Source organism: Phyllobates terribilis, unplaced genomic scaffold (genome assembly GCF_046119375.1).
Source record: "Phyllobates terribilis strain yellow unplaced genomic scaffold, ASM4611937v1 Scaffold_3__8_contigs__length_932513732, whole genome shotgun sequence".
NCBI lineage: Eukaryota > Metazoa > Chordata > Amphibia > Anura > Dendrobatidae > Phyllobates > Phyllobates terribilis.
Window position 1 is genome coordinate 394,075,867 of NW_027362763.1, and position 26,120 is coordinate 394,101,986.

Genomic DNA, 26,120 nt, shown 5'->3' on the forward strand with positions numbered 1-26,120 from the left:
AGCAAGCCTGCTCTTCTCAGTGTCTGCAGGATGACAGGCTGGATGGCAGCTGTCTGCTGCGGTCCAGCCAGTCATCTCGATGTAGCAGAGCTGAAGCTGTCATGGGAACCATGGAAAGGTAAGGATGATGTTGGTTTATTATTTTTCTTTTATTGCAGGAGATCGTTGGCTTCAGCTGGAATGGGCGTGATGGTAAGTATGGTTTAATTTAGAACAATAAAGAATTGTGTGTTTATTTCAATTAAAGGACATTATTCTGGGTGTTGTGTTTTTTTTAAATACTTTACTAGAAATTCATGGCGGTCATGTCTAATACTGGCGTGACCCCATGAATTTTGGGCTTAGGGCCAGCTGATAATACCAAGCTGGCCCTAACCCCTTTATTACCCAGTGAGCCACCGCACCAGGGCCCTGGATGAGTTGGGTACAGCGCCAGAAGATGGCGCTTCTATGAACGCGCCATTTTCCGGGGTGGCTGCGGACTGCAATTTGCAGCGGGGGGGGGGGGGCCCAGAAAGCTTGGGCCTCCCTGCGCTGCAGATTCCAGCCCCCAGCTGCCTAGTTGTACCTGGCTGGACACAAAAATAGGGCGAAGCCCCACGTATTTTTTTTTAAATTATTTCATGAAATTCATGAAATAATTAAGAAAAAAAGGCCTTCCCTATATTGTTGTGTCCGGCCAGGTACAAATAGTCAGCTGGTGGTTGGGGGCAGCCCGTTCCTGCCTGCTGTACCTGGCTGGACACAAATATAGTGCGAAGCCCCACTTCAATTTTTTTAAATTATTTCATGAAATTCATGAAATAATTAAGACAAAAAGGCCTTCCCTATATTGTTGTGTCCGGCCAGGTACAAATAGGCAGCTGGTGGTTGGGGGCAGCCCGTTCCTGCCTGCTGTACCTGGCTGGACACAAATATGGTGCGAAGCCCCACTTCAATTTTTTTTAATTATTTCATGAAATTCATGAAATAATTAAGAAAAAAAGGCCTTCCCTATATTGTTGTGTCCGGCCAGGTACAAATAGGCAGCTGGTGGTTGGGGGCAGCCCGTTCCTGCCTGCTGTACCTGGCTGGACACAAATATAGTGCGAAGCCCCACTTCAATTTTTTTTAATTATTTCAGGAAATTCATGAAATAATTTAAAAAAAATTGACGTGGGGCTTCGCACTATATTTGTGTCCAGTCAGGTGCAGCAGGCAGGAACGGGCTGCCCCCAACCACCAGCTGCCTATTTGTACCTGGCCGGACACAACAATATAGGGAAGCCCTTTTTTTCTTAATTATTTCATGAAATAATTTAAAGAAAATTGACGTGGGGCTTCGCCCTGTTTTTGTGTCCAGCCAGGTACAACTAGGCAGCTGGGGGCTGGAATCCGCAGCGCAGGGAGGCCCAAGCTTTCTGGGCCACCCCCACTGCAAATTGCAGTCCGCAGCCACCCCGGAAAATGGCGCGTTCATAGAAGCGCCATCTTCTGGCGCTGTACCCAACTCATCCAGGGCCCTGATGCGGTGGCTCACTGGGTAATAAAGGGGTTAGGGCCAGCTTGGCATTATCAGTGGCCCTAAGCCCAAAATTCATGGGGTCACGCCAATATTAGACATGACCACCATGAATTTCTAGTAAAGTATTTAAAAAAAACACAACACCCAGAAAAAAGTCCTTTAATTGAAATAAACACACAATTCTTTATTGTTCTAAATTAAACCATACTTACCGTCACGCCCATTCCAGCTGAAGCCAACGATCTCCTGAAATAAAAGAAAAATAATAAAGCAACATCATCCTTACCTTTCCATAGTTCCCATGACAGCTTCAGCTCTGCTACATCGAGATGACAGGATGGACCGCAGCAGAACGCTGCCATCCAGCCTGTCATCCCGCAGACACTGAGAAGCGCAGGCATGCTTGCGCTCCACAGTGTCGCTCTGTGAGGGCATCCAGATGAGCCGAGTTAATGTCCAATGAACTCGGCTCACCTCATGCACGTCACTGACAGCGTGGGAAAATTCTCCTGCACTCAGCGCTTCAGCGTGGGAGAATTCTCACGCGGAAGCGCTGAGTGCAGGAGAATTTTCCCACGCTGTCAGTGACGTGCATGAGGTGAGCTGAGTTCATTGGACATGAGCTCACCTTATGCACGTCACTGACAGCGTGGGAGAATTCTCCTGCACTCAGCGCTTCAGCGTGAGAATTTTCCCACGCTGTCAGTGACGTGCATGAGGTGAGCCGAGTTCATTGGACATGAACTCGGCTCATCTGGATGCCGTCACAGAGAGAGACGCTGAGGAGCGCAAGCAAGCCTGCGCTTCTCAGTGTCTGCGGGATGACAGGCTGAATGGCAGCTTTCTGCTGCGGTCCAGCCTGTCATCTCGATGTAGCAGAGCTGAAGCTGTCGTGGGAACCATGGAAAGGTAAGGATTATGTTGCTTTTTTATTTTTCTTTTATTGCAGGGTATCTTTGGCTTCAGCTGGAATGGGCGTGATTGTAAGTATGGTTTAATTTAGAACAATAAAGAATTGTGTCTTTATTTCAATTAAAGGACTTTATTCTGGGTGTTTGTGTTTTTTTTTAACTTTAACTATGGGGTTAGTAATGGGGGTGTCTTATAGACGCCTCTCCATTACTAACCTGGGCTTGATGTCAGCTGGCATTATAAGCTGACATCAACCCCAGCCCTATTACCCCACTGCCACCGCTACAAGGCAGTGGGAAGAGCGAGGCTAAGTGCCAGAATTGGCGCATCCTATGGATGTGCCATTTCTGGGGCGGCTGACGGCTGGTGTTTCTAGCCTAGGAGGGGGCCAATATTCATGGCACCCTTCCTGGGCTATTAATATCAGCCCCCAGCTGTCTGCCTAGCCTTTGCTAGCTATTAAAATAGGGGGGACCCCACGTCAATTTTTTGGGGGGTCCCCCATTTTAATAGCTAGCAAAGGCTAGGCATTCAGCTGGGGGCTGATATTAGTAGCCTGGGAAGCTCCGTGGGTATTACCCCTTCCCAGGCTTCAAACATCTGCCCCAGCCGTCTGCTTAACCTCCGCTAGAGCCTAAAATTATGGGGAACCCCACGCCAATTTTTTTTTTTTAAATAAATCCTTTATTTTAACACTAAATGACAAGTACAGTAATCAACACTGTCACTGTACTTCATATATATGTGACTGACATGTTTCTATCTATCTAATCTATGTGTGATGCTCTATTCCTTCCATTCTAAATTGTCGGGTACCACTGCTGAATTGCCGGCCGGCTTTTTTAAAGAGACGGTGCATGAAAACACTATTATTTTTTTTAATAAATCCTTTACACTAAATGGCAAGTACAGTAATCAACACTGTCACTGTACTTCTTATATATGTGACTGACATGTTTCTATCTATCTAATCTATGTGTGATTCTCTATTCCTTCTATTCTAAATTGTCGGGTACCGCTGCTGAATTGCCGGCCGGCTTTTTTAAAGAGACGGTGCATGAAAACACTAATATTTTTTTTTATAAATCCTTTACACTAAATGACAAGTACAGTAATCAACACTGTCACTGTACTTCTTATATATGTGACTGACATGTTTCTATCTATCAAATCTATGTGTGAAGCTCTATTCTTTCGGTTCTTAATTGTCGGGTACCGGTGTACGCTGCTGCTGAATTGCCGGCTTTTCATGTTTCACTGTGAGCACAGTTCCCATCGATTTGGGCAATCACTCTAATGCCACAACCACCATGGCTGTGGCATTACAGTGAGTGGCAGACAATCCCTGCATGATTGGTGCTCTAAATAGCGCCAGACATGCAGGACACGCTTTTGGTGCACGAACAGTTATCGAACATAACCTCGAACAGCCGAATTTTTTGCAAATCGTTCTGGTTCGTCGAACAACTCAAACACCGCCCAAAACAGCTCGAATTTGAGATTGGCGAACAGTTCTAGTCGAACACCGCTCATCTCTAATGAGTACGCAGCATCCTCCGTGGCCTGGAATTAGAAAGGACATGTTGGAGAGTTACACTTGTTGGCCAACGTGCCGGTGTGGAGACACAGGGCATGCTGCAACAAGCTGAATTATTTTAGAAATAAAATACCTTTCTAATGGAATGAGTATAAAGAGTTAATAAAGCTGTGAACGATCCTCACCCATCCAGTTGTAAGAGTTACATTATTGTTTTGTCAAGGAAAGGGGGGCGGTAGGGGGGCTGAGCATCTGGGTTTGGTTGGGGGTCCCCACAGTCTGCCAAGGCTAGATGCAGTTAAAAATTCTTATTAGATACACAGGCGGTGCAGCTTGCTTCGCAGCTGGGCTACTACGCCCAAAGTATTGCCTGGGCTAAATGCAGTTAAAAATTCTTATTAGATACACAGGCGGTGCAGCTTGCTTCACAGCTGGGTTACTACGCCCAAAGTATTGCCTAGGCTAGATGCAGTTAAAAATTCTTATTAGATACACTGGCGGTGTAGCTTGCTTCAGAGTTGGGCTACTACGCTGACTAGCAGACACTGAAGCTTTGGAGCAGACCTCTGAGTAAACAGCTCTTCAGACTCAACCATCTGTTTTACCCCAAGCCATAGCGCATGTAGTTTCTTACGGTTAAAATGGGGGGGGGGAGCGACCCAACCCCCCTGGAATTGACGATGCCAATGTCACGTAAAACACAGCAAGGGGACTCCAAAAAGAGTCTCCATTTTTTCCAAAAATTGTGGCATAGACACAACTTAAGTGGCATCAATTGCCCCAGAGTTGCTTAAAACGGTTGGTGAGGTGATTTTACCAAATCCTCAAGCTTTTAGTCTCCCCAGGATGGCACAGGGGTAGAAAAGTCCTTGCAGATCCATGATTTGTTCATCTTTATGAATGTGAGTCTGTCTACATTCTCAGTGGACAGCCACGTGCGCTTATCTGTCAGCACACCACCAGCAGCGCTGAACACACGTTCAGAGAGAACGCTGGCTGCAGGGCATGACAAGATCTCCAAGGCGTGAGTGGCGAGCTCCGGCCATTTTTCCAGATTGGAAGCCCAAAATGAGCAAGGGTCCAGTGACACAGTCATGGCTTTGATGTTCACTTGGAGATACTCCTGTACCAGCCTCTCTAGGCGTTGGCTATGTGTCAGACTTCTTGTCTCCTGTGGCCTTGCAAAGGATGGTCTAAAAAAGTGGTGAAACGATTCCACAAAATTGCTGTTACCAGCAGATACTATGTTACTGTTATGGCTTGAGTGATGAAGACTCGACAGTCCCACGGTTGGCAAGTTAGATCTGTGAGATTCACTACGTGCACCACTGGTGTTTTGTGGAAAAGCACATGTAAGATTCCGCAACAGCCTCTACTGATACTCCTGCATGCGTGAATCCCTTTCTATGGCAGGAATTATTTCGGCAAATTTACTTTTGTACTGGGGATCTAAGAGTGTGGCAACACAGTAGTCGGGATTACTTCGAATTCTGACAATCCGAGGGTCATGTTGCAGGTAGTGCAGAAGGAAGGCACTCATGTGTCTTGCGCATCCAGGAGGACCAAGTCCTTGTTGTGTTGGTAGCGAGGTAAGAATCATACTTCCTTCCTCTGCCCTCTCCCCACAACCTCGCCCAGCAGAAATGTGATCAAGGTCTCCCTCATCTGATGAGTCTTCCATGCCCATCGCCAGTTCGTCCTCCACTTCTTCCTCGACTCCTGCACCTTCCTCAACAGTTTGGCTGCTACCATGCGCCCTGGTTAATCCCTCTCCCCACCCTCCCATGCCTGCCGCCTTGGTGCTACCGACCGTCTGGACCTTGGAGATGTTATCCCTTCCACATACGACTCCTCCTCTACTTCCTCCACCTCCTCTTGTCCCACCACCTGACTCCGAATTCTGTTTAACGTGTGCTCCAGCATGTAAATCACCGGAATAGTCATGCTGATAATGGCATCGTCAGCACTAAACGTCTTCGTCGCCATTTCAAAACTGTGCAGAAGGGTGCATAGGTCCCTGATCTGAGACCACTCCTGCAGCGTGATTTGCCCCACCTCTGGATCTCGTTGGCCCAGGCTATACGTCAGAACATATTGCACCAAGGCTTGTCGGTGCTGCCACAGTCGCTGCAACATGTGCAGAGTTGAATTCCACCGTGTCGGCACATCGCATTTCAGCTGGTGAACTGCAGGCCCAACGACTTCTGTAGAGATGTAAGTCATTGAGCTGCGGGATGCGAACGGCGGAAGTGAGCACACAGCGATTGTGCCCTCTGCAGAAGGCCATCTAGTCCGGGATAGTGGGCTAAAAATTGCTGGACAACCAGGTTCAACACGTGAGCCATACAAGGCACCCAGGTTTGCAGCATTGTCGCACACGGCCTTCCCTGGTTGCAGGTCCAGTGGAGACAACCATTCATAAAACTGGGTCTCCAGAGCTCACCACAACTCCTCAGCTGTGTGACTCACATTTCCCAGACATTTCAAAGTAAACACCGCCTGATGCCGTTGAGCCTTGCTGCCAGCATAGTAAGGAGGTGTGCAGGATTCCTTCTGCGCAGTTAGAAAGCGGGTGGCATTACCAGACAGGCTTTGGGTGCAGGTGGAGGACCGAGAGGAGCTTGAGGAGGCAGAAGCAGTGGAGGAACTTCTAGATAAAGAGGATTGACGCACAACTCGTGGGGGCAGCAAGACTTGGACAGCAGCCCCTTGTCCTGCTGTCACCATAGTTACCCAGTGCCCAGTCAGCGACATGTAACGCCCCTGTCCATGACTACTCGTCCAAGTGTCTGTGGTGAAATGCACCCTGTCACACACAGAGTTTCTCAAAGAAGCGGTGATGTTGTGTGCGACATGCTGGTGTAGCGCAGGCTCACCTTTCTTTGAGAAGTAGTGCCGACTGGGCATCTGGCACTGGGGCACTGCGCCTGACATAAGGTCTCGAAAATCCTCTGTGTCCACCAGGCGGAAAGGCAGCATTTCTGTAGCCAAGAGCTTGCAGATGGTGAAATTCAACCTCTTAGCTTTGTCATGGCTAGGAGGAAATGGTCTTTTACTTGTCCACATCTGAGGGACCGAGGGCTGGCTGTTATGCTTAGACGGGGTTGAGTAGGGTGTCCCTGGCAAACTGCCGGTCTGTGAGGAAGATGCAGGCGGAAAAGTTAGGTTGCCTTGATCCAAAGGTGGTGCTCTCGATGTCGGAGAGCGCTCAATACCAGCTGGTGTTTCCACTTCCAATTGAAATGATGACCTGCCAATCACACTGGCTGTTGCGGGTAAAAAGGTGTCAAGTCCGCATCCAAAAACATGTGTGACTGCTGTCCCCCCAGTGACAGAGGATGAACAGGCCGTGGATGCACAAGACGGGGCAGACGGTGGTTGGCCTGGCCAGCTAGGCCAGATTGTAGCACAGTGAGCTTCCCACTGCAACTTATGCCTCATATCCATGTGACGGTTCATGCATGAAGTACTCAAACTATGGATTTTTTGGCCTCTACTTAGCTTTTGGTGACAAATATTACAGATAACACGAGTTGGGTCATCCTTATCGATCTGAAAAAATGCCCAGGCTATGCAAGGCTTAGAGCCCATGCGACCTGAAGAGCCACCACGACTTGTGGTCAGAGGCAGAGTTGTGGTTGAGGATGCAGTTGTTGACGTGCTTCCAGTACTCCGTCTCTGTCCAGGATGGTGCAACCTAACCTCGTCATCAATAGCATCCTCCTCCACCTCCTCTGCTGACCTCATCGACTGGCTGACTGTGGGTTGACAGTAAGTGGGATCTCCAACCTCATCATCATCACCCTGTGTGTTCTCACACCCGTCGTTCTCAGAGCCAACCTCTTCCTGTCCTGATCGAAAAGTCAAGTTGTCGCTCCAATCAGGTATTTGAGTCTCATCATCGTCTTCATCATTGTCTCCACCAACAGGAGTTACAGTTTAGGAACGAGGGTCTACATTATGCTCAGAACCTTCTTCATCTGGTCCTGGATCCGACTCATAAAGATTCTGGGCATCAGTGCAGATCATTTCCTCGTCTGGATTAACAGAAGCTTTGGAGCAGACCTCCATTTCCCAGGCTATAGTATGAGTAAACAGCTGTGCAGACTCAACCATATCTGTTACTCCATACTCAGATGGGCAGCTGAGACTTGGGAGCTGTGAGGAAGCAAGTGAGATTGGGGTGACACCTCTGAGGACTGGAGTATTTGTGATATTGAAGTTGAGGTGGAGGAGAGCCCACTTGAAGGAGCACTTGATATCCGTTGAAGCACCTGCTGTTTTTGTGCCTCATCTGGAATTTGTAGCGATGGGCGTGTCCGTAAGAAAGGGATCGTATCACATTATCCACGAAAAGAAGTAGACATCTTAGTTTGGCTGGAAGATGGTCTTTCTTCTGCAGATGTTACTCCCCCCCACCGCAGGGGGGGCTCGACCCACCAGCGGACAGGCACCAGTATTGGGAGAGGGGGGTCCACCGCGGCTCTGGCACAAACCCGGCGACACGGAGGTCGCACGGGCAGGAACGGACTGGCCGTGTCGGCTTCGCAGTCCAGCATAGTCCCTCTGCCCACTCGCGCCCGTAACCTCAAAGGGATGCGCAAGCGGCTTTTCTTCCCAGGGCTGTTCCCCGCCCAGCAGGAACATGGGGGAGCTCAGGTCAGCCTTCCACTGTACTCCCTTACCTCCCTCACCCTCTTTCCTTCTTCCGTTCTCCATCTAACCCCTCGGCTCTGTGGTGTCCGCTCTCCCTCCAGCTTTCTCCTTCTCACAGGTGGACTACCGTGTGTATTCACACTGTAGCGAATTTTTTGGGCCCAGGCATAATAAGTTGTCGTGGTAATGGATAATATGTGCCCCCCTTAGAAACGTCCATTACAACCCATTCGAGGAAGCAACTTAACACCTCAAATAGTGAGCAGGATCTGGACCACCCCATGGGCAAACAGCGATCTATATAGTATGCTCCTTCCCAGAAGCAGCCCAATAGGCGGACACTATTCGAAGGCACAGGTAGAAAGTAACCGGAACGCCGCATCAATGTCTGTTTTGGCCATTAGGGTGACCCTTCCCAACTTCTTGATCCGCCTGATTGCCTTGTCAAAGGATGTACAGTATATACTACTGTACTTGGTTCTGCGTCGATGTTGTAGTTTACTGACCTGCCCCTTGGATATGACAAATGGTGGATTAGTCCGAATGTATTGGGTTCCGTTTTTGGCACAACTCACAACGGGGATACCACTACGTCTTGTAAGGAAAGTGTTCTGAATGGAACCACCATTCTACCTAAAGATATTTCTTTTTTTAATTTTCTTGTCACAACATCTGGGTGCTGGTAGGCTGATTTTAGATTTTTACTCCAGTCTTTCTTGATTTTAGAAGGGCATGACATGCCTATATCTGTGTCTCCCCCTCCTTTTACTCCTCCACCTCTTTTCTTTTCGCATGACTATATGTACTTGTCACTTTTCCATGTGTTAGTTGTGTCTTCTGAGCAGTTTGTCAGCTTTTGGACACCTTTGAAGGTGTTTTCTATGTGTTTCTATGTGTTTTCGTTTGCCTGCCATTGGTTTTAACGGTATTCGACGGTGTACGACGAATAGTTCGGCGAACACACCGGTGTTTGACGAACCGAACCGAACCCGAACACTACGGGGGTGGCTCAACTCTAAACAGGAGCTGGTATCATGCACTGTAGACGGTAGTACCTGTACAACTGTCATACAGTCGGTTCAGCCTGGGTGGCCTGAGGACAGGGGGGAGGAGGATCAGGAGGAGGAGAGCATGGTCAGTCGTCATCTTGGTGAGGACACGGAAGTCTTGCCCGTTACCAGTCTGGCACGCATGGCTGACTTTATGTTACGCTGCCTTAACCGTGACCCTCGTGTTGCCAAAATGTTGGGTGACAGTCATTACTGGTTGGTGACACTTTTAGACCCCCGCTACAAAGAGAACTTTCACTCTCTTATTCCTGAGGTGGAGAGGTCTACAAAAATGGGGCAGTACCAGAAGGCCCTTGCTGCAGAACTGTTAAAAAAAATTCCCATCTGAACACGCTAGCGGCAGAGGCACAGTTCGTTGACCAACCAAGGCGTACAGGCGAGAGAGCCGCAACTCCAATCCAGCAGAGGCAGGGGAACACTGTCAACGTTCTGGGACAGTTTTCTGAGACCCGCCCAGCTTACAGGCCCTGAGGCGCGGGGTACTCTCACAAGGAGTGGAAAGTTTCAAAAGATGGTGAGGGAGTACCTTGCCGACCGTACCAGCATCCTCCGTGATTCCTCTGTGCCTTTTAATTATTGGGTATCCATGCTGGACACTTGGAATGAACTTGCTCTGTACGCCTTGGGGGGTCCTGGCCTGCCCTGCCGCTAGCGTGTTATCGGAGCGTGTTTTTAGTGCCGCTGGGGGAATTATAACTGATAAGCGCACTCGCCTGTCAACTGACAATGCTGACAAGCTGACCCTTATCAAAATGAACAAGGGCTGGATTGGGCCAGACTTCTCATCACCACCAAATGACAGCAGAGTAACATAAAGTCAAATCCACTGTGTTATTTCGGGAGGTGTATTCCCATGCACCACTTCACACCCACACATTGGTATACGCTTCCTCAATTCTGCTTTTTTTTGCTCTTCTCCTTATCTTCAGCCTTCCCCACCACTATACCACCAGGGTGACCGTGGTCCTTGTTGCCAGCATTGCAAGTTCCTCCGTCGTAATTTTTGGCAGCTTTTGCTTGGAAGGCATAGGCAAAGACTATGGGAGACCCACTCCCCAATAATGGGAATAATGTTTTTAATATGCTGTACTGCATGGCTCTTGTAAGGGGCATTAAAACCGTCTTGTTAAACCACTCTGACCTCCACGTCTCTTCCAAGGGGCATTTAAACCATCTTGTTAAGCTACTGCAACCTTCATGTCTCTTCCAAGGGGCATTAAAACCATCTTGTTAAGCTAATGCGACCTCCACCACTTTTCCAAGGGGCATTAAAACCGTCTTGTTAAGCTTCTGCGACCTCCACCTCTTTTCCAAGGGGCATTAAAGCTGTCTTGTTATGCTACCGCTACCTCCACCACTTTTCCAAGGGGCATTAAAGCTGTCTTGTTAAGCTACTGTGACTTCCACCACTCTTCCAGGGGGCATTAAAACCATCTTGTTAAGCTAATACTACCTCCACCACTTTTCCAAGGGGCATTAAAACCGTCTTATTAAGCTACTGCGACCTCCACGTCTCTTCCAAGGGGCATTTAAACCATCTTGTTAAGCTACTGCAACCTCCACGTCTCTTCCAAGGGGCATTAAAACCGTCTTGTTAAGCTAATGCGACCTCCACCACTTCTCCAAGGGGCATTTAAACCGTCTTGTTAAGCTACTGCAACCTCCACCACTTTTCCCAGGGGCATTGATATTGTCTTTTTATTCCACTGCGACCTCCACGACTCTTCCAAGGGGCATTAAAACCATCTTGTTAAGCTACTGCGACCTCCACCACTTTTCCCAGGGGCATTGATATTGTCGTTTTATTCCACTGCGACCTCCACCACTTTTCCAAGGGGCATTAAAACCGTCTTGTTAAGCTACTGCGACCTCCACCACTTTTTCAAGGGACATTGATATTGTCTTTTTATTCCACTGCGAACTCCACCATTCTTCCAACGGGCATTGCATTTCCTCCTAATTTTAGACCGCTTTTGCTTTTCAATGCATAGGCGAACACTAAGGGAGACCCACTTCCCAATAATGGGTAGAAGGTTTTTAGTATGCTGTAATCCACGTCTGTTTCAAGGGGCATTGCAGTTCCACATAATTTTTGGAAAGCCTTCCATTCACTGCTTAGGCCAACAGTGCACAGGAGGCCCAGTTGTTATAAATGGAAAAAACGGTTTATTTAAGGCTCTCTGACCTCCATGTCACTTCCAAGGGGCATTGGAGTGCCTCGAAATTTTTGGTAGGCATTGCACTCACTGCATGCCCTATAACTGTGTAGCTGATCCTCTCCTTTTGGTACAGAAACATATCCTACTAGACATGTGTGGTTGACTGGCCTGATATTGATGTGAATGGTCCCTGTTCCTCCTGCTCTTTCTCCTTTGCCACCACCTCATCCATCATTCATCACCTGAAGCTTTGTTTTAACGGGAGTCATAGAACTGGGATAGTAGCAGGAAAACATCCAGCAATCCTCGGAGGAGGTAGGATATGAGCCAAAACGCTGACCACCTCAGGCCTAGCCGCTACTACATACATAAGCTTGCATTCCAAGAAAACAAAGCAGATGCTAACTTCTATCATCATCATCATGCTCCTCACCTTGGCACTCTCAACTCCCCTGATGGAGAAGCCAAGGCCCACCGAAGGAGTCTGGTTCTCTGGTGGGCTCGTCCAATGCTGCCCTAAAGCTGGCCAGGCTAAGAAAAGTGGGGGGAATGTTCCAAGGAGAAATAGGAGCGGCTGGGGACCTTTTATGGACACCCGGCCGCCTCCAGGCGGCAGGGGACCGTGTGTGGACTCCAGGCCACGGGGCGGCTGGGGACCGAGTATGGACACCCGGCCGCTCCCTGGCGGCTGGAGACCGAGCGTGGACACCCGGCCGCTGGGCGGCTGGGGACTGAGTATGGATACCAGGCCGCCGACGCAGCAATGACATGGTGGCCGGCGTCTGCCTCCACATGCCTAAAAGGCCCAATTTCAAGTGCAAGCAAGCTAGCAGTATGGTATTGCAGCCTGGGGGTGGGTGGGTGGCAGGTTGCACACTTACGCTTGTATTCCAAGAAAACAAAGCAGATGCTAACTTTTATCATCATCATCATGCTCCTCACCTTGGCACTCTCAACTCCCCTGATGGAGAAGCCAGGGCCCACCGGAGGACTCTGGTTCTCTGGTGGGCTCGTCCATTGCTGCCCTAAAGCAGGCCGGGCTAAGAAAAGTGTGTGAGGGGATGTTTCAAGGAGAAATAGGGGAGGCTGGGGACCGTTTATGGACACCCGGCTGCCCCCAGGCGGCTGGGGACCGAGCGTGGACACCCGGTAGCTGGGCGGCTGGGGACTGAGTATGGATACCTCGCTGCCGAAGCAGCCATGAGGTAGTGGCCAGCTTCGGCCTCCTCCAAACTAAAAGGCCCCATTTCAAGTGCAAGCAAGCTAGCAGTATGGTATTGCAGCCTGGGGGTGGGTGGGTGGCAGGCTGCATACTTGCTCTTGCATTGCAAGGAATGGGGGAGGTACAATTGAGCGCTGCCCTGGGACAAGGACTTACACGGGGATAGTTGCAAGTCTGCATCTTCTGATGCGGAAAGGATCACTTCTGATGGGCACACATTTAGGCAGTGACCTGGGTGTCAGAGATGCTTCCAGGGGTCTTATCCATGCTGTTCCCATGTCTTTTCAGCACTGTATGCATGTGTCACACAGCACATGGCCAGATAAGATTGTAAAATGTTAAAATGACAGTTCCCGGTGAATGCATTTGTCACGGTTGAAAGCAATACAAAAGTGCAGAAATGCATAAAAAATGCTACTTGTGAACATAGCCCAAGGTGTGGAGGAGTATTTTTGTTTTTGGTTATTTATTTTACCTTATACACAAGTCTTTACCCTGGAAAGGAAGTTTCTTAACATATTTCACAGGAAAACCGTTTCAGTTTCGTTTTTGAACGTTTTATTGTGAGCCCGTTAAAGTGGCTTAATACTTCTGACCACGTTGTTGACAGCAGTGACCAGGGGGTCAAAAATGCTTCCTGGGGCGATGCCCATGCTGTCCACATGTCTTTTGAGGACTGTCACTATCGTTTTTGGGCACTTTTTAGGCTTTCTACAGACTGCCGGGGGTGCCGCCGCAAAAATGCTCGGGTCTCCCATAGACTAACATTGGGCTCGTTGCTCGGGTCGAGCACTCAAGTATCACGGCGAGCTCGGCCCGAGCTTCGAGCACCCGAGCATTTTAGTGCTCGCTCAACACTAGTCTGAATACTTATGACCATGTGATATTTCAGTTTTTCTTTTTTAATACATTTTCAAAAGTTTCAACATTTCTGTCTTTTTTTCAGTCAAGAATGGGGTGCAGAGTGTACTTTTTAGAATTTACCAAATGGCAGCAATGAAACAAAGAGTGAAAAATTTAAAGGGGTCTGATTACTTTCCGTACCCACTGTACTATCTTAGTGGCGGTGAAATTCCTCTGTTTTCAGAGTAAAAAAACATTTTTTTTTATCTTGCTAGGCACAGTCCACCAAAAGTTTTTTTTATGTGGCAAACGTCATACACTGTGCTATACGTCAGCTACTACGTTAATGGCGGTGAACTTCAGCTGTTTTCAGAGTAAAAAAATAGATTTTTTTCTGTTGCTAGACAGAGTCCAAAAAATATTTTTTTCTGTCGCAAACGTGTTACACTCTGCTATAAGCCACCTAGTCCTTTTAGTGGCGGTGAAATTCAGCTGTATTCAGAGCTTGTGCAGAGTCAAATAATCTATATTTTGCTGTTGCTAGTGTTATACAGCAGGCTAGATCTGAATTTGAAATAGTTTGGTGAATATCTCCTATGTTATACAATTGTCATCCACAGTAAAAAAAAATACTTTGTTCGGTTCCTAGCGTTATACAGCAGGGACATCTCAGTTTGAAATAGTTTGGAGAAAATCTCCTATGTTATATAGGCATCATCCACAGTAAAAAAAAGACTTTGCTCGGTTCCTAACACTATACAGCAGGAACATCTCAGTTTCAAATAGTTTGGACAATATCTCCTATGTTATATAGGTGTTATCCACAGTAAAAAAAAATACTTTGGTTCCTAACACTATACAGCAGGAACATCTCAGTCTGAAATAGTTTGGAGAAAATCTCCTATGTTATATAGGCATCATCCACAATATAAAAAAAATACTTTGTTCGGTTCCTAATGTTATACAGCAAGGACATCTCAGTTTGAAATAGTTAGGAGATTATCTCCTATGTTATAGAGGCCTCATCCACAGTAAAAAAAATACTTTGTTCAGTTCGTAATGTTATACAGCAGGGACATCTCAGTTTGAAATTGTTAGGAGAATACCTGCAATGTTATACAGGTCTCATCCACAGTAAAAAAAGATACTTTGTTCGGTTCCTAACAGTATACAGCAGGAACATATCAATTTGAAATAGTTCGGAGAAAATCTCCTATGTTATATAGGCGTCATCCACAGTAAAAAGAATACTTTGCTCGGTTAGTAACGTTATACAGCAAGCCATATCTTACCTTGTCATTTAGTGCCGCTGAAATTCAGGTGTGTGCCGAGGAAAAAATCTAATTTTGTTTTGCTAATAGCATGCTCCTACTACAGTATCTGAGAAACATGAGTGGGAAAAAGAGAGGTCATGGTCGAAGGGGGAATAGGCTTGGTGTTCAAGGTATACTTGGGTTAGTGGTAATGTTAGTGAAAGCACTAGTGAACCAACACCGTCATGTCCTATTTAAAGACAACTGACAACTTCTGTTACTGGACTGACTTCTCCACTCCCTTTCTTTGGCAGCCGCACAGCGATACGCCTTATTAATATGGACCAGAAAGAGCAGGTGCTCTAGTGGATGTGGCACCCCAATTACCCTTGCTTCCCCTCATGTCACAACTGTCCAAGCGCCCAACTGACTGTAGCGAACCACAGATGGGTGAGTCTGTAGAACTGTTCACCCATTCTATACCATGGGCATCAGAAGTGTACTCCAAACATTCACAGAGTCAAGAAGAGGAGGAAAGCATCTGCACCGATGCCCAAACATTTTTTAAATTGGATTTTGGGCAGGACGGAGTAGGATCTGAGCAGATTCCTGACCCCTGTCAGCAGACGTTAACCACCAGGGAGGGAGGTGATCCTGATGAGACTCAGGTACCTGAGGCTCATGAGGACTGTACTGTGCTTTCAGGGCAACAAGAGGAGAAAGGTCTCTCTGAAGGCAAAGAATGGGATAACATTTTGGATGATGATGAGGTTGAAGATCCTACTTGGTGTGAACCCAGAGTCATGCAGCCGAGTAGCTCATCTGAGGAGGGAGACGAGGAGGTTACCTTCTGCCCTACGGCGCAGACACAGAGTGATGCAAGCACGAGGAGCACTGCATCCTTAGCCACTACTGCGGCTGTGGCCAGCAGTGGTCAGGGGTCTGCTGCTCACAGGGGTGGCAAGGGTTGCCTAGCCTGGGCCTTTTTTGAGACAGAAAAGGATGAGCGAACTCACGTTATCGGCACACTTTGCAAGAAAAAACTCAGTAGAGGGAAAAAGTGCAATAATTTAACTACTACATGCATGAACCTTCACATGCTCACACAACATGTGTTACACTGGGAATCTCACTGCGCTAAAATGCAGACCAGTGGACCTCAACTACTATCAGCTGCCCCATCAACCGAATCCACTGCTTCTTCCTCCTCCTCTGTTACCATGCCAAGTATTGGCACGTCGGTCTCCCACCTCAAAACTTCTTGTTCTCTTCCCGCTTCAGTCAGGCTGAGTGAGTGCTCATCACCTGTAACGGAAGCCGACATGCCCACTGTATTGGTTTCACCGAGCAGACCACACGTTTCTTAATCCACCGTAACATCTGCGCCTGCACCTCACTCACAGTCCAGCAGTTTGTCCATTTCACCGTACTCTGCCCTCTCTCAGCACCGCAGCCAGCCGTCGGTCCTGCAGTTGTACTCACGTAAAAGATTGTTTTATCTTACATATGACAAAGCTAAGAGGTTGAACTTCACCATCTCAAATCTGTTGGCCATGGAAATGCTGCCTTTCCACCTGGTAGATACAGACGGTTTCTGAAAGCTGATGGCCGTCGCAGTCCCCCAGTACCAGTTGCCCAATCGCCATTACTTCTTTAAGAAAGCTGTGCCTGCGCTACACCATCATGTTGCAGACAACATCACCCATTCCTTGACTAAATCTATATCTGCCAGGGTGCATTTCACCACAGACACCTGGACAAGTAAGCATGGCCAAGGGCGTTACATCTTACTGACTGGGCATTGGGTGATTCTGGTGGCTGTGGGGACAGGTGGGGAAAGGGCTGTTCCACAAATCTTGGAATCCCCAAGGCTTGCAGAAGAAACCTCTGTATTTCACACTTCCTCCACTGCTTCTGCGTCCTACACCTTCACATGCACAATCAACATGCGTTACTCTGACAATCTCACTGCGCTAAAATGCGGACCAGAAGACCTCAACAACAATAAGCTGCCCCATCAACCGCATCTGCTGCTTCTTCCTTCTCCTCTGTTACCATGCCAAGGCACACATATCTCTTACTGCAGAACCTCTGCTTCTCTATCTGCTCCAGTCAGTCTGAGTGAGAGCCTGTCAGCTGTAATGGAAGCGGACATGCCTGCTATGTTTGTTTCATCGAGCAAACCACACGTTTCTCAATCCACTGTAACATCTGTGCCTGCGCCTCACTCACAGTCCAGCAGTTTGTCCATTTCACCGTACTCCGCCCTCTCTCAGCACCCTCAGTCCCGCAGTTGTGGTCACGTAAAAGATTGTTTCCTCCCACACATGACAAAGCTAAGAGGTGGAAATCCACCATCTCCAACCTGTTGGCCACGGAAATGGTGGTGTCAGGCCCTAATTTTTTCAACTGTGAACACTCCTCTATGGCTGCTTTTTTACTGAGGAGTTAACCAGAGAAACTGGAATAAACCCCCGCAAGCATGGGGAGAACATCCAAACTACTTGCAGATGTTGTCCTCTATCATCATAAAGGAGTTAGCTCGCTGTCTAGGAGACCGACCACTGCTGTTGTCTACCTTGTGAACATTGTGTTGAAGCTTGCAAGGTGTCATGGGTTTACCGTGACAGAGAGTAGCCAGAAGACCGCAGCGTCTGATTCCTCCCACTCCTGCAGTCATTAAAAAGAAGCCTTTTGCATTCATATTAATCGGTGCAGGGGTTAATCCTCTCAGTTGTGAGCTCCTGGAAGCTTAACGTGATTTAGGCTCTCAACAGTTTTGTCCCGTGCTTCTCCCCTACTATGATAACACTGTACCCAAACATATCAGACTGTCGCCTACCGTGGAAACCTTGAAAAAGGAAGCTGAAGACCCACTTCTTGTGACAAGCGTACAATCTGCGGTAAGCCTCGCTCCAGCATACCGCTGCACAACTAGCTGTACCCTGACCTACTGTATCGTCACCCATCCCTTGTAGATTGTTTGTGTGCCCTCGGGGGGCAGGGTCCTCTCTCCTCTTGTACCAGTCGATGAGTCACCGATGGTGACTCCTTTTCACATGTAAAGAGCCACGGGATAAACGTCGCTGTAATAGTAATAATAATTATAGTACTTGTACTCTGGGTCAATTGATGGCACTTTCCAGGTGTCTACCCATAATTTGATGTGTTTTGGCAGCTTTTGGGCCCATTTTAAGGTGTTGTGTATGCGTTTTTTTTGTCCCCCCACTGAATCGTATGGCGTTTGGTAACGTTCGATGAACATTCGACTAATAAATCGGCAAATATTGCAAATTCGGCCATCGTTACCCAAATCGAAAATTTAAACATTTGCTCTTCTCTAGTTATGTGGAGATTGTTCTCTTTTAACCCCCCCCACCGATTACAAAAGGGTATCTGTTCTATAGCATATACCACAAACTGTTAAGTTTATTAATAAAATGTTTGGCAGCATTGGAAATATTCCTGTTGCTTGGTTGGTAAATGTCTTTTAAATGTTCTGTGATCTGAGTTTTTAAACCTCGTGGTGCAACCCATGTATTTCAATCCACATTGTGAACATTCAATGACATAAATAACGTGATCGGAGTTGCAATGTTGCAATTTAAAAAATTCTTGATGGGATATTCATTTTTATTCTTGGCATCAAAGAAACCTTTTCTTCTGGACATTTAAACATGTTTTACATGGATTTTGGCCACATTTGTAAAATCATTTGATATTTAGTCATGTTTAATGACTTTTATCATTTTTCATGGGTTTTCCAAAGATGATGCTTTTCTGGGTTTTATTTGCATGCCATTTTTGAGCATCGATTTCAGAACATGGTCATCATTTAAGATGGGTAAATAATTGCGAACTATTTTTGCAATTTTATTGAAATATGGACTATATTGTAAGGCCAAAGTTGTTTTTTGTTGGTTGTTTCTTTGTCCTTAGTTGATGTTTTGCTATTAATCAGAGTATCATGTTATTTGTGATATTAAAAGCTCTGTGCGGAATTCGTTTTTGACTTGTTTTTCCAATCTGTTCGAGACAATAATAGATTTTTGTTCAAAAAAGTGCATTAGTGCTACGATATAATCTGGCCCTAGTGAGCTCTCTGACAGGGATGGATTTGATAGTATGTGGCAAATGATGACTACATGCAAAAACTATGATATTGCCTGAGCTTGGTTTCCTTCATGTTTTAGTAATAATAGGTGAGTGTTCCACTCATGGGAGTTCTACATCCAGGAAAACAATAGATTTGTTCTGAGAAAAATGAGTAAATTTGAGGTTTAAACCATTAGAATTTAGGAATATCAAAAAATATCAGTATGACAGACACATCGCCGCACCAAATGGTGAAGATGTCGTCTATATATCTGTGACTGATGTGCATACCATTTAATAGAATAGGACTTGAAAAGCAGCAGATAGGGAATAATTAACAAATCTACATTTGAGTATATATGAGAATTTCATTATTTAGCTACTATTTGAGTATCAATACCATATTAGTACGTCACCAAGCAGCTTGAGTTTTATTGTGGCCCCCTAAAGTAGAAAAAGATGAAAATGTGCCCACGTAGCGTTTTTGAAGCGTTTTTGCGGCGTTTGTATGGCCGCGAAAACCCTTGTAAAACCCTCTGCCATGCAAAGTAATGTGAATTCAGATGTGCTGTGTACATGATGCTCTAATTAGCGTGCCGAATTCGCATTGCATTGCAAAACACAGCATGACCATTTCTACCGCGATTACGCTGCAAATTCGCGGCTATTGAGGAACATTGAAACACAGCAAATCCGCAGGTATATGTGGATTTGCTGTGTTTCAGTTAAATTCAATGGCTGCAAATTTGCAGCATAATCGTGGTGTATGTGGTACCCAGGATGAAGAGGAGACTACAACTCCTCTTCATCCCAGCTACCACGCGGTGAAAAAAAGAAATAAAAAAGTTAAAAACAAATAAAGACCTGTATACTCACCTCTCCGGTCTACTCCCGGAGTCGTCCTCTCTCCTCAGCGTCCCGCGGTGTACTTGCAGGACCTGTGGTGACGTCATTTAGTCAGGTGATGGTTGTGTGCAGGTCCTGCAAGTACACTGCGGGACGCTGAAGAGAGAGGACGCCGCCGGGAGCAGACCGGAGAGGTGAGTATACAGGTTTTTTAACTTTTTAATTCTTTTTTTTTACTATAGATGCAGCATTTAAAGCATCTAAGTTGGTCAAACAAAATAAATCCATGCCGGTTGCATGGATTTATATTGTGTGACCAACTTGTCAAGCACTTTTCCAAGTGATGCTCAAAATCGCTTGGAAAAGTGCTTGAAAAAACGAATGCGAAAACGCATGTAAAAACGCTGAATAAACGCTTCTCTCTGGCAGAAAAAACGCATGTAAATCTGCATGCGTTTTTTCTGCCAGAGAGAGGCAAAAACGCTCTGCATGAAATCTGCTACATGGGCACATAGCCTTAGACTAAAAAAAAGTTGTGCACCCCTGCTCAAGGGACTCCGATTTCCCTAAGGCCCCCTTTACACCCTTTTCACAGCCCCTTCGGCCCCCGTATAAAATCTGCAGAGGAAAAAACAGTACCAATGTTATCAGTGTTTTGGATCAGTGTGTCCTCAGTGTGCCATCCATGTTTTTCTGGTATGGATAAATAAACAATGAAATTACAAAGCTTCTCCTATATTTTGCAATATTAAACACGTACAACACATGGATGTCACATGGATGCCATCCGTGTGCTGTATGTGTTTTTCACGGACCCACAAGCTTGTATTGGTCATTGTCATTCGTGCTGCCTGAAAAAAATGAACATTTCTCCTTGTGGTTCACATGGACCCACGGTCCATGTAAAAATGCAGACATGTGCACAACACCATAGGTTATAATGGGTACGTGTGGATGCCACACGTACTGCAAACATGGACATGTGAAGGAGGCCTAGCAAAGTATTTCTGAATTCCTTTAAAAATAAAAGAAACATAATAATTGAAAGCTATGAGTCAAGTGTTTTTCTCCAGCCTGTGGTTTAATTGAATTTAAGAATAAAATGATTAAGGGACTTCATCTATTTAAAATGTAATGTAGATTAATTTATATTGTAATCCTATATTTTCAAGTGTTTTCATGAATTTATAAACTTAAAGCAAACCTGTCAGCAGGATTTTGTAAAGTAAACTACAGGCAGTGTCATGTTGGGGCTGTTGCAGTGATTAATATAATAGCTGAGGTGAAGAAATCCGTCTTGTGGTTCTTGTGTAATCAGTATTTGCAGTTTTGAGTTAATGATATTCTCCTACTTCGGCGCGGGACTGTAGGCAGGGTCTTTCCTTGGTGCTCTAGGCCAGATCACCAAGATAAGACCTGCCCACAGGCCTGCCCCAAAGCACAAGTATGTTCATCATAATAGAGAAAACCAGACAGAAAGAGACAGGGGTGGGCCTCTGGGCAAATCTTTTCTTGCTGATCTGGCCTAGAGATCCAAGGAAAGACCCTGCCTACAGTCCCGCCCAGGAGCACGAGAATCTCATTAACTCAAAACTGCAAACACTGATTACACAAGATGGATTTCTTCACCTCAGATATTATATTAATTAGTGCAGCAGCCCCAACATGGCAATGCCTGTCGTTTACTTAGCAAAATCCTGCTGACAGGTTCGCTTTAAAGATATGAAATATACCAAAATGTTACTATTACAACAGGGATTACCAGGAGAACATGGAATACCAGGAAAATCAGGCACCAAAGGAGAAAAGGTATATATTTTTTAACTTATTCTTTTTATTAAACTTTAACGTTGCTCTCTGGTTAAAACAAGTTATCAAAGGGATAGGTGATATTTGCTAATTGGTGGGTGTCCTACCAATATTTTTTCCCATAAGAGCAACTTTTATCCACATCCCAAGACTCTATTCATTCTCTATGGGGCTGCCAGAAAAAGCAAAGCTCGACAACCCCATTGACAATGAATGGAGTGCAAGTTAAGCATTCGCACTGCCGCTGTATTTCTAACGGGGATTAAAATTCCCCATTCTGTTGATCGGTGCAGGTTCTAGAGGTCAGACCCTCATGATTAACAAGTTGTCACAAGTGATGTTTACTTGTTTTATTTAACTGGACAAGTCCTTTAAAAAGTATGCAGAAGGAAAATTTAAAATAACTTAATTTAGTGAATCATCTCAGATTGAGTTTGCTTGCTCACTGATTCATTATTATATTTTAAGATGTAATTAAGACAAAATAAATAAAAAATTCACTTAGTAATAGTTGCTAAGAAATATTTATTTAACATTTTAACAATGTATAACGCCCACTTGTTTTATAACTATAATTTCTTTGATTTTCTCATTAGGAAAGTTGTGTCTTGCAATGTAATAAAGTTTATGCTAAATATTTTTCTTTTTGCAGTATTTTTTTCTGGTTTTCCACTGTATTTGCGACCATATTATATACTAGTTATATCAATATTTAACCACAATATTACAGCTCAACAAAAAGGTACAAAATAATTACAACTTCTGACAGAAATCATAGAAAGCAATGGTTTGAGGATTCTGTTTTACAGTATGTGACTCCATGCTTTAAGAACATGTTAAAACACTTGTCATTTATTTCAAAGGGGGATTCAGGTGGTCCTATTGGATCTCCAGGTCCTCCAGGTTCCAAAGGAGAACCTGGACCACCAGGATTTGGATTACCTGGAGACCCGGTAAGAATTTATGCTTTATTATTCTTTTCTAGCAAGTAATCTAATTATATGCTCTTTGTGTGTATATGTGTGTGTATATTTGTACTAGATAGATAGATAGATAGATAGATAGATAAATAGATACACAGTTTGTGCTCATAGCTCTCCAACAGACTTCATTCAATCTCAACATTTTCATCCTATCATTCTTCTCTTTAGATCTATATGGTAAAATAGTAAATTGACTGAATAAAATGTTTGACGCCAAATATAAAAGCTTCAGTCTTGAATGTTTGTTCAAGTCCTGTGGCGTTATTAACCCCTTTACAACCCAAGGTGGTTTGCACGTTAATGACCAGGCCAATTTTTACAATTCTGACCACTGTCACTTTATGAGGTAATTACTCTGGAACGCTTCAACGGATCCCCCTGATTTGGAGTCTGTTTTTTTGTGACATATTGTACTTCATGATTGTGGTAAAAAATTTTTGATATCACTTGCCTTTATTTGTGAAAAAAATGGAAATTTGGCAAAAATTTAGAAAATTGCAAAATTTTCAAAATTTGCATTTTTATGCCCGTAAATCAGAGCGATATGTCACACAAAATAGTTAATAAATAACATTTCCCACATGTCTACATTACATCAGCACAATTTTGGAAACAATTTTTTTTTTTTAATAGGGAGCTATAAGGGTTAAAAGTTGACCAGTGATTTCTCATTTTTCCAACAAAATTTACAAAACCATTTTTTTAGGGACCACGTCACTTTGAGGGGTCTTTATTACAGAAAATAACCAAAAGTGACACCATTCTAAAAACTGCACCCCTCAAGGTGCTCAAAACCACATTCCAGAAGTTTATTAACCCTTCAGGTGCTTCACAGGAATTTTTGGAATGTGGAAGAAAAAAATTAACATTTAACTTTTTTCACAAAAATGTTACTTTAGACTCAATTTTTTTTATTTTTGTAGAGGTAACAGGAAAAAATGGACCCCAAAATTTGTTGTGCAATTTCCCCTGAGCACGCAGATACCCCATACGTGGGGAAAAAACACTGTTAGGGCGCACAGCAAGGCTCGGAAGATAAGCAGCGCCATTTGACTTTTTGAATGTAAAATTTGCTTCAATAATTAGCGGATGCCATGTTGCGTTTGGAGACCCCTGATGTGCCTAAACAGTGGAAACCCCCCACAAGTGACACCATTTTGGAAACTAGACCCCTCTGTGAACTTATCTAGATGTGTGGTGAGCACCTTGAATCCCCAGGTGCTTCACAGAAGTTATAACATTGAGCCATAAAAATAAAATTTTCACATTTTTCCCACAAAAATGTTTTTCAGCTTCCAATTTTGCATTTTCATAAGGGTAACCTGAGAAATTTCACAATAGAATTTGTTGTGCAATTTCTCCTGAGTAAGCCGATACCCCAAATGTGGGGGAAAACCACTGTTTGGGCATACGGCAGTGTTCGGAAGGGAAGGAGTGCCATTCGACTTTTTGAATGTAAAATTTGCTTGAATAATTAGCGGATGTGCCCCTGATGTGCCTAAACAGTGGAGAACCCCCACAAGTGACACCATTTTGGAAACTAGACCCCTCAGGGAACTTATCTAGATGTGTGGTGAGCACCCTGAACCCCCAAGTGCTTTACAGAAGTTTATAATATGGAGCCGTGAAAATAAAAAAATCTAACTTTTTCCACAAAAAAATGACGTTTTAGCCCCAATTTTTGTATTTTCACAAGGGTAAGAGGAGAAAATAGACCCCAAAAACTGTTGTGCAATTTCTCCTGAGTACGCCAATACCCCATATGTGGGGAAAATACAGTGTTTGGGTGCACGGCAGAGTTCAGAAGGGAAGGAGCACTGTGTGACTGTTTGAATGCAAAATTGGCTGGAATTGAGAGCGGACGCCATGTCATGTTTGGAGAGCCCCAGATGTGCCTAAATAGTGGAAACCCCCCACGAGTGACCCTGACTCGCCCCCTGGGCCTGTGTTGTGCAGGGGATACCCGGAGCCAGATCGCTGGTGGGATGCTGGGGGTGGTAGTCTCAGTGTGGCGGCGACCCGGTCCGTGGCTCAGGGTGGTCAAACCAGTGGCAGTCTTAGTGTAATAACAAATGTCAGACAACGCCACCCGTGGATTGCGGTCAGTGGGGACCGCCGCTGCGCTGCAGACCTCTGAGGCTGATGTTGTTTGCGCAGCTGAATATGGGATAACTCCCCACGGGAGAAGTATTGCCTCAAGGCAGCTAGTGTGGATGATGGGAGTGATGGTGTGAGCGTCCCAGTACTAATGGTGCCGGTGCGGCGATGAAACACAGAGACGTGTGGTGCAGTTCAGGGTCTTTACTGATGGTATAAAGCAGACCCTCCCGGGAGTACTGGTTAGCAGTAGAGGCCTGGTCAGTCTGTGAGCAAGCAGGATCTCCCCCTGGCCAGGTGGAGTTCTATGCCTCCCCGTCTATCTGCACTCTTTCCTGGCTACCTTGCTCTATGCGGGTAGAAGTAGCCCACGTCCCTGAGTATACCGTGTGGTGCTCACCCATATGGCTGGTGACTTGGGGCCTTCTGTTAGCCTCCGCTCCACGACGGCGGTGCTGGTCCCTTGCTTGTGACCGTGCCTCCGGGCTTCTAAGGCCAGAGGACCTGGAATCCCCTGCTGGTTGGATTCTGCTGCTGGACCTGGATGTCCCCACAGCCTCGGACTCCGTGTCCGGGTTTAGTGTCTTCACCCAAGGCGAGCTATCTAGCATCCAGCCTCTGGCTCTCACTCCTGCTCCTACAGAGCTCCTGCTGTATCTTTCCCTCTCCAAGCTCTAACTGACTTAATCCCGCCCCAGACCCAGTTTATAAGGGCAGATTCCTCCCCTCCCAGGCCTGGGCGGGCAGTGTTGCATGCTTAGGGCTCCTGACCAGAGAAACCTCCCACTTGCTCTCAGACATAATATTTCTATTACTGTGGCAACCAGACCCCTGGGGTGCCACAACCCCACTTTGGAAACTACACCCCTCACAGATTTTATCAAAGGGTATAGTGAACATTTTGAATCCAGAGGTACGACACAGAATTGATAACATTAGGTCATCATATTGAATAAGTTGTCATTAGTCTTGAGCGCAAGTGCTCGCTACTTGAGTTTGCATCGGGTACTCGGGTATGCACCATGTATCGCGTGTGCTCTAGTGAAATGCTCAAGTCCCCACCCGCATGTTTCACGGTTATTAGACACCCAAAAAAAAACATGCAGGGATCGCTCATGCATGGCAGGCAATCCC

At 45.8% G+C, this 26,120-nt stretch overlaps 1 protein-coding gene across 3 annotated transcripts in view; it reads left to right on the forward strand.

Moving 5' to 3' along the window:
- Positions 1-26,120, forward strand: part of COL19A1 (collagen type XIX alpha 1 chain) — a 1,587,177-nt gene that overhangs the window by 1,064,123 nt on the left and 496,934 nt on the right. For all 3 annotated transcript variants that reach the window (XM_073675502.1, XM_073675503.1, XM_073675504.1), the window contains exons 25-26: positions 21,853-21,906; positions 22,770-22,859. In XM_073675502.1, coding sequence (XP_073531603.1) covers positions 21,853-21,906; positions 22,770-22,859 — 144 coding nt within the window. The remainder of the gene's footprint in view (positions 1-21,852; positions 21,907-22,769; positions 22,860-26,120) is intronic.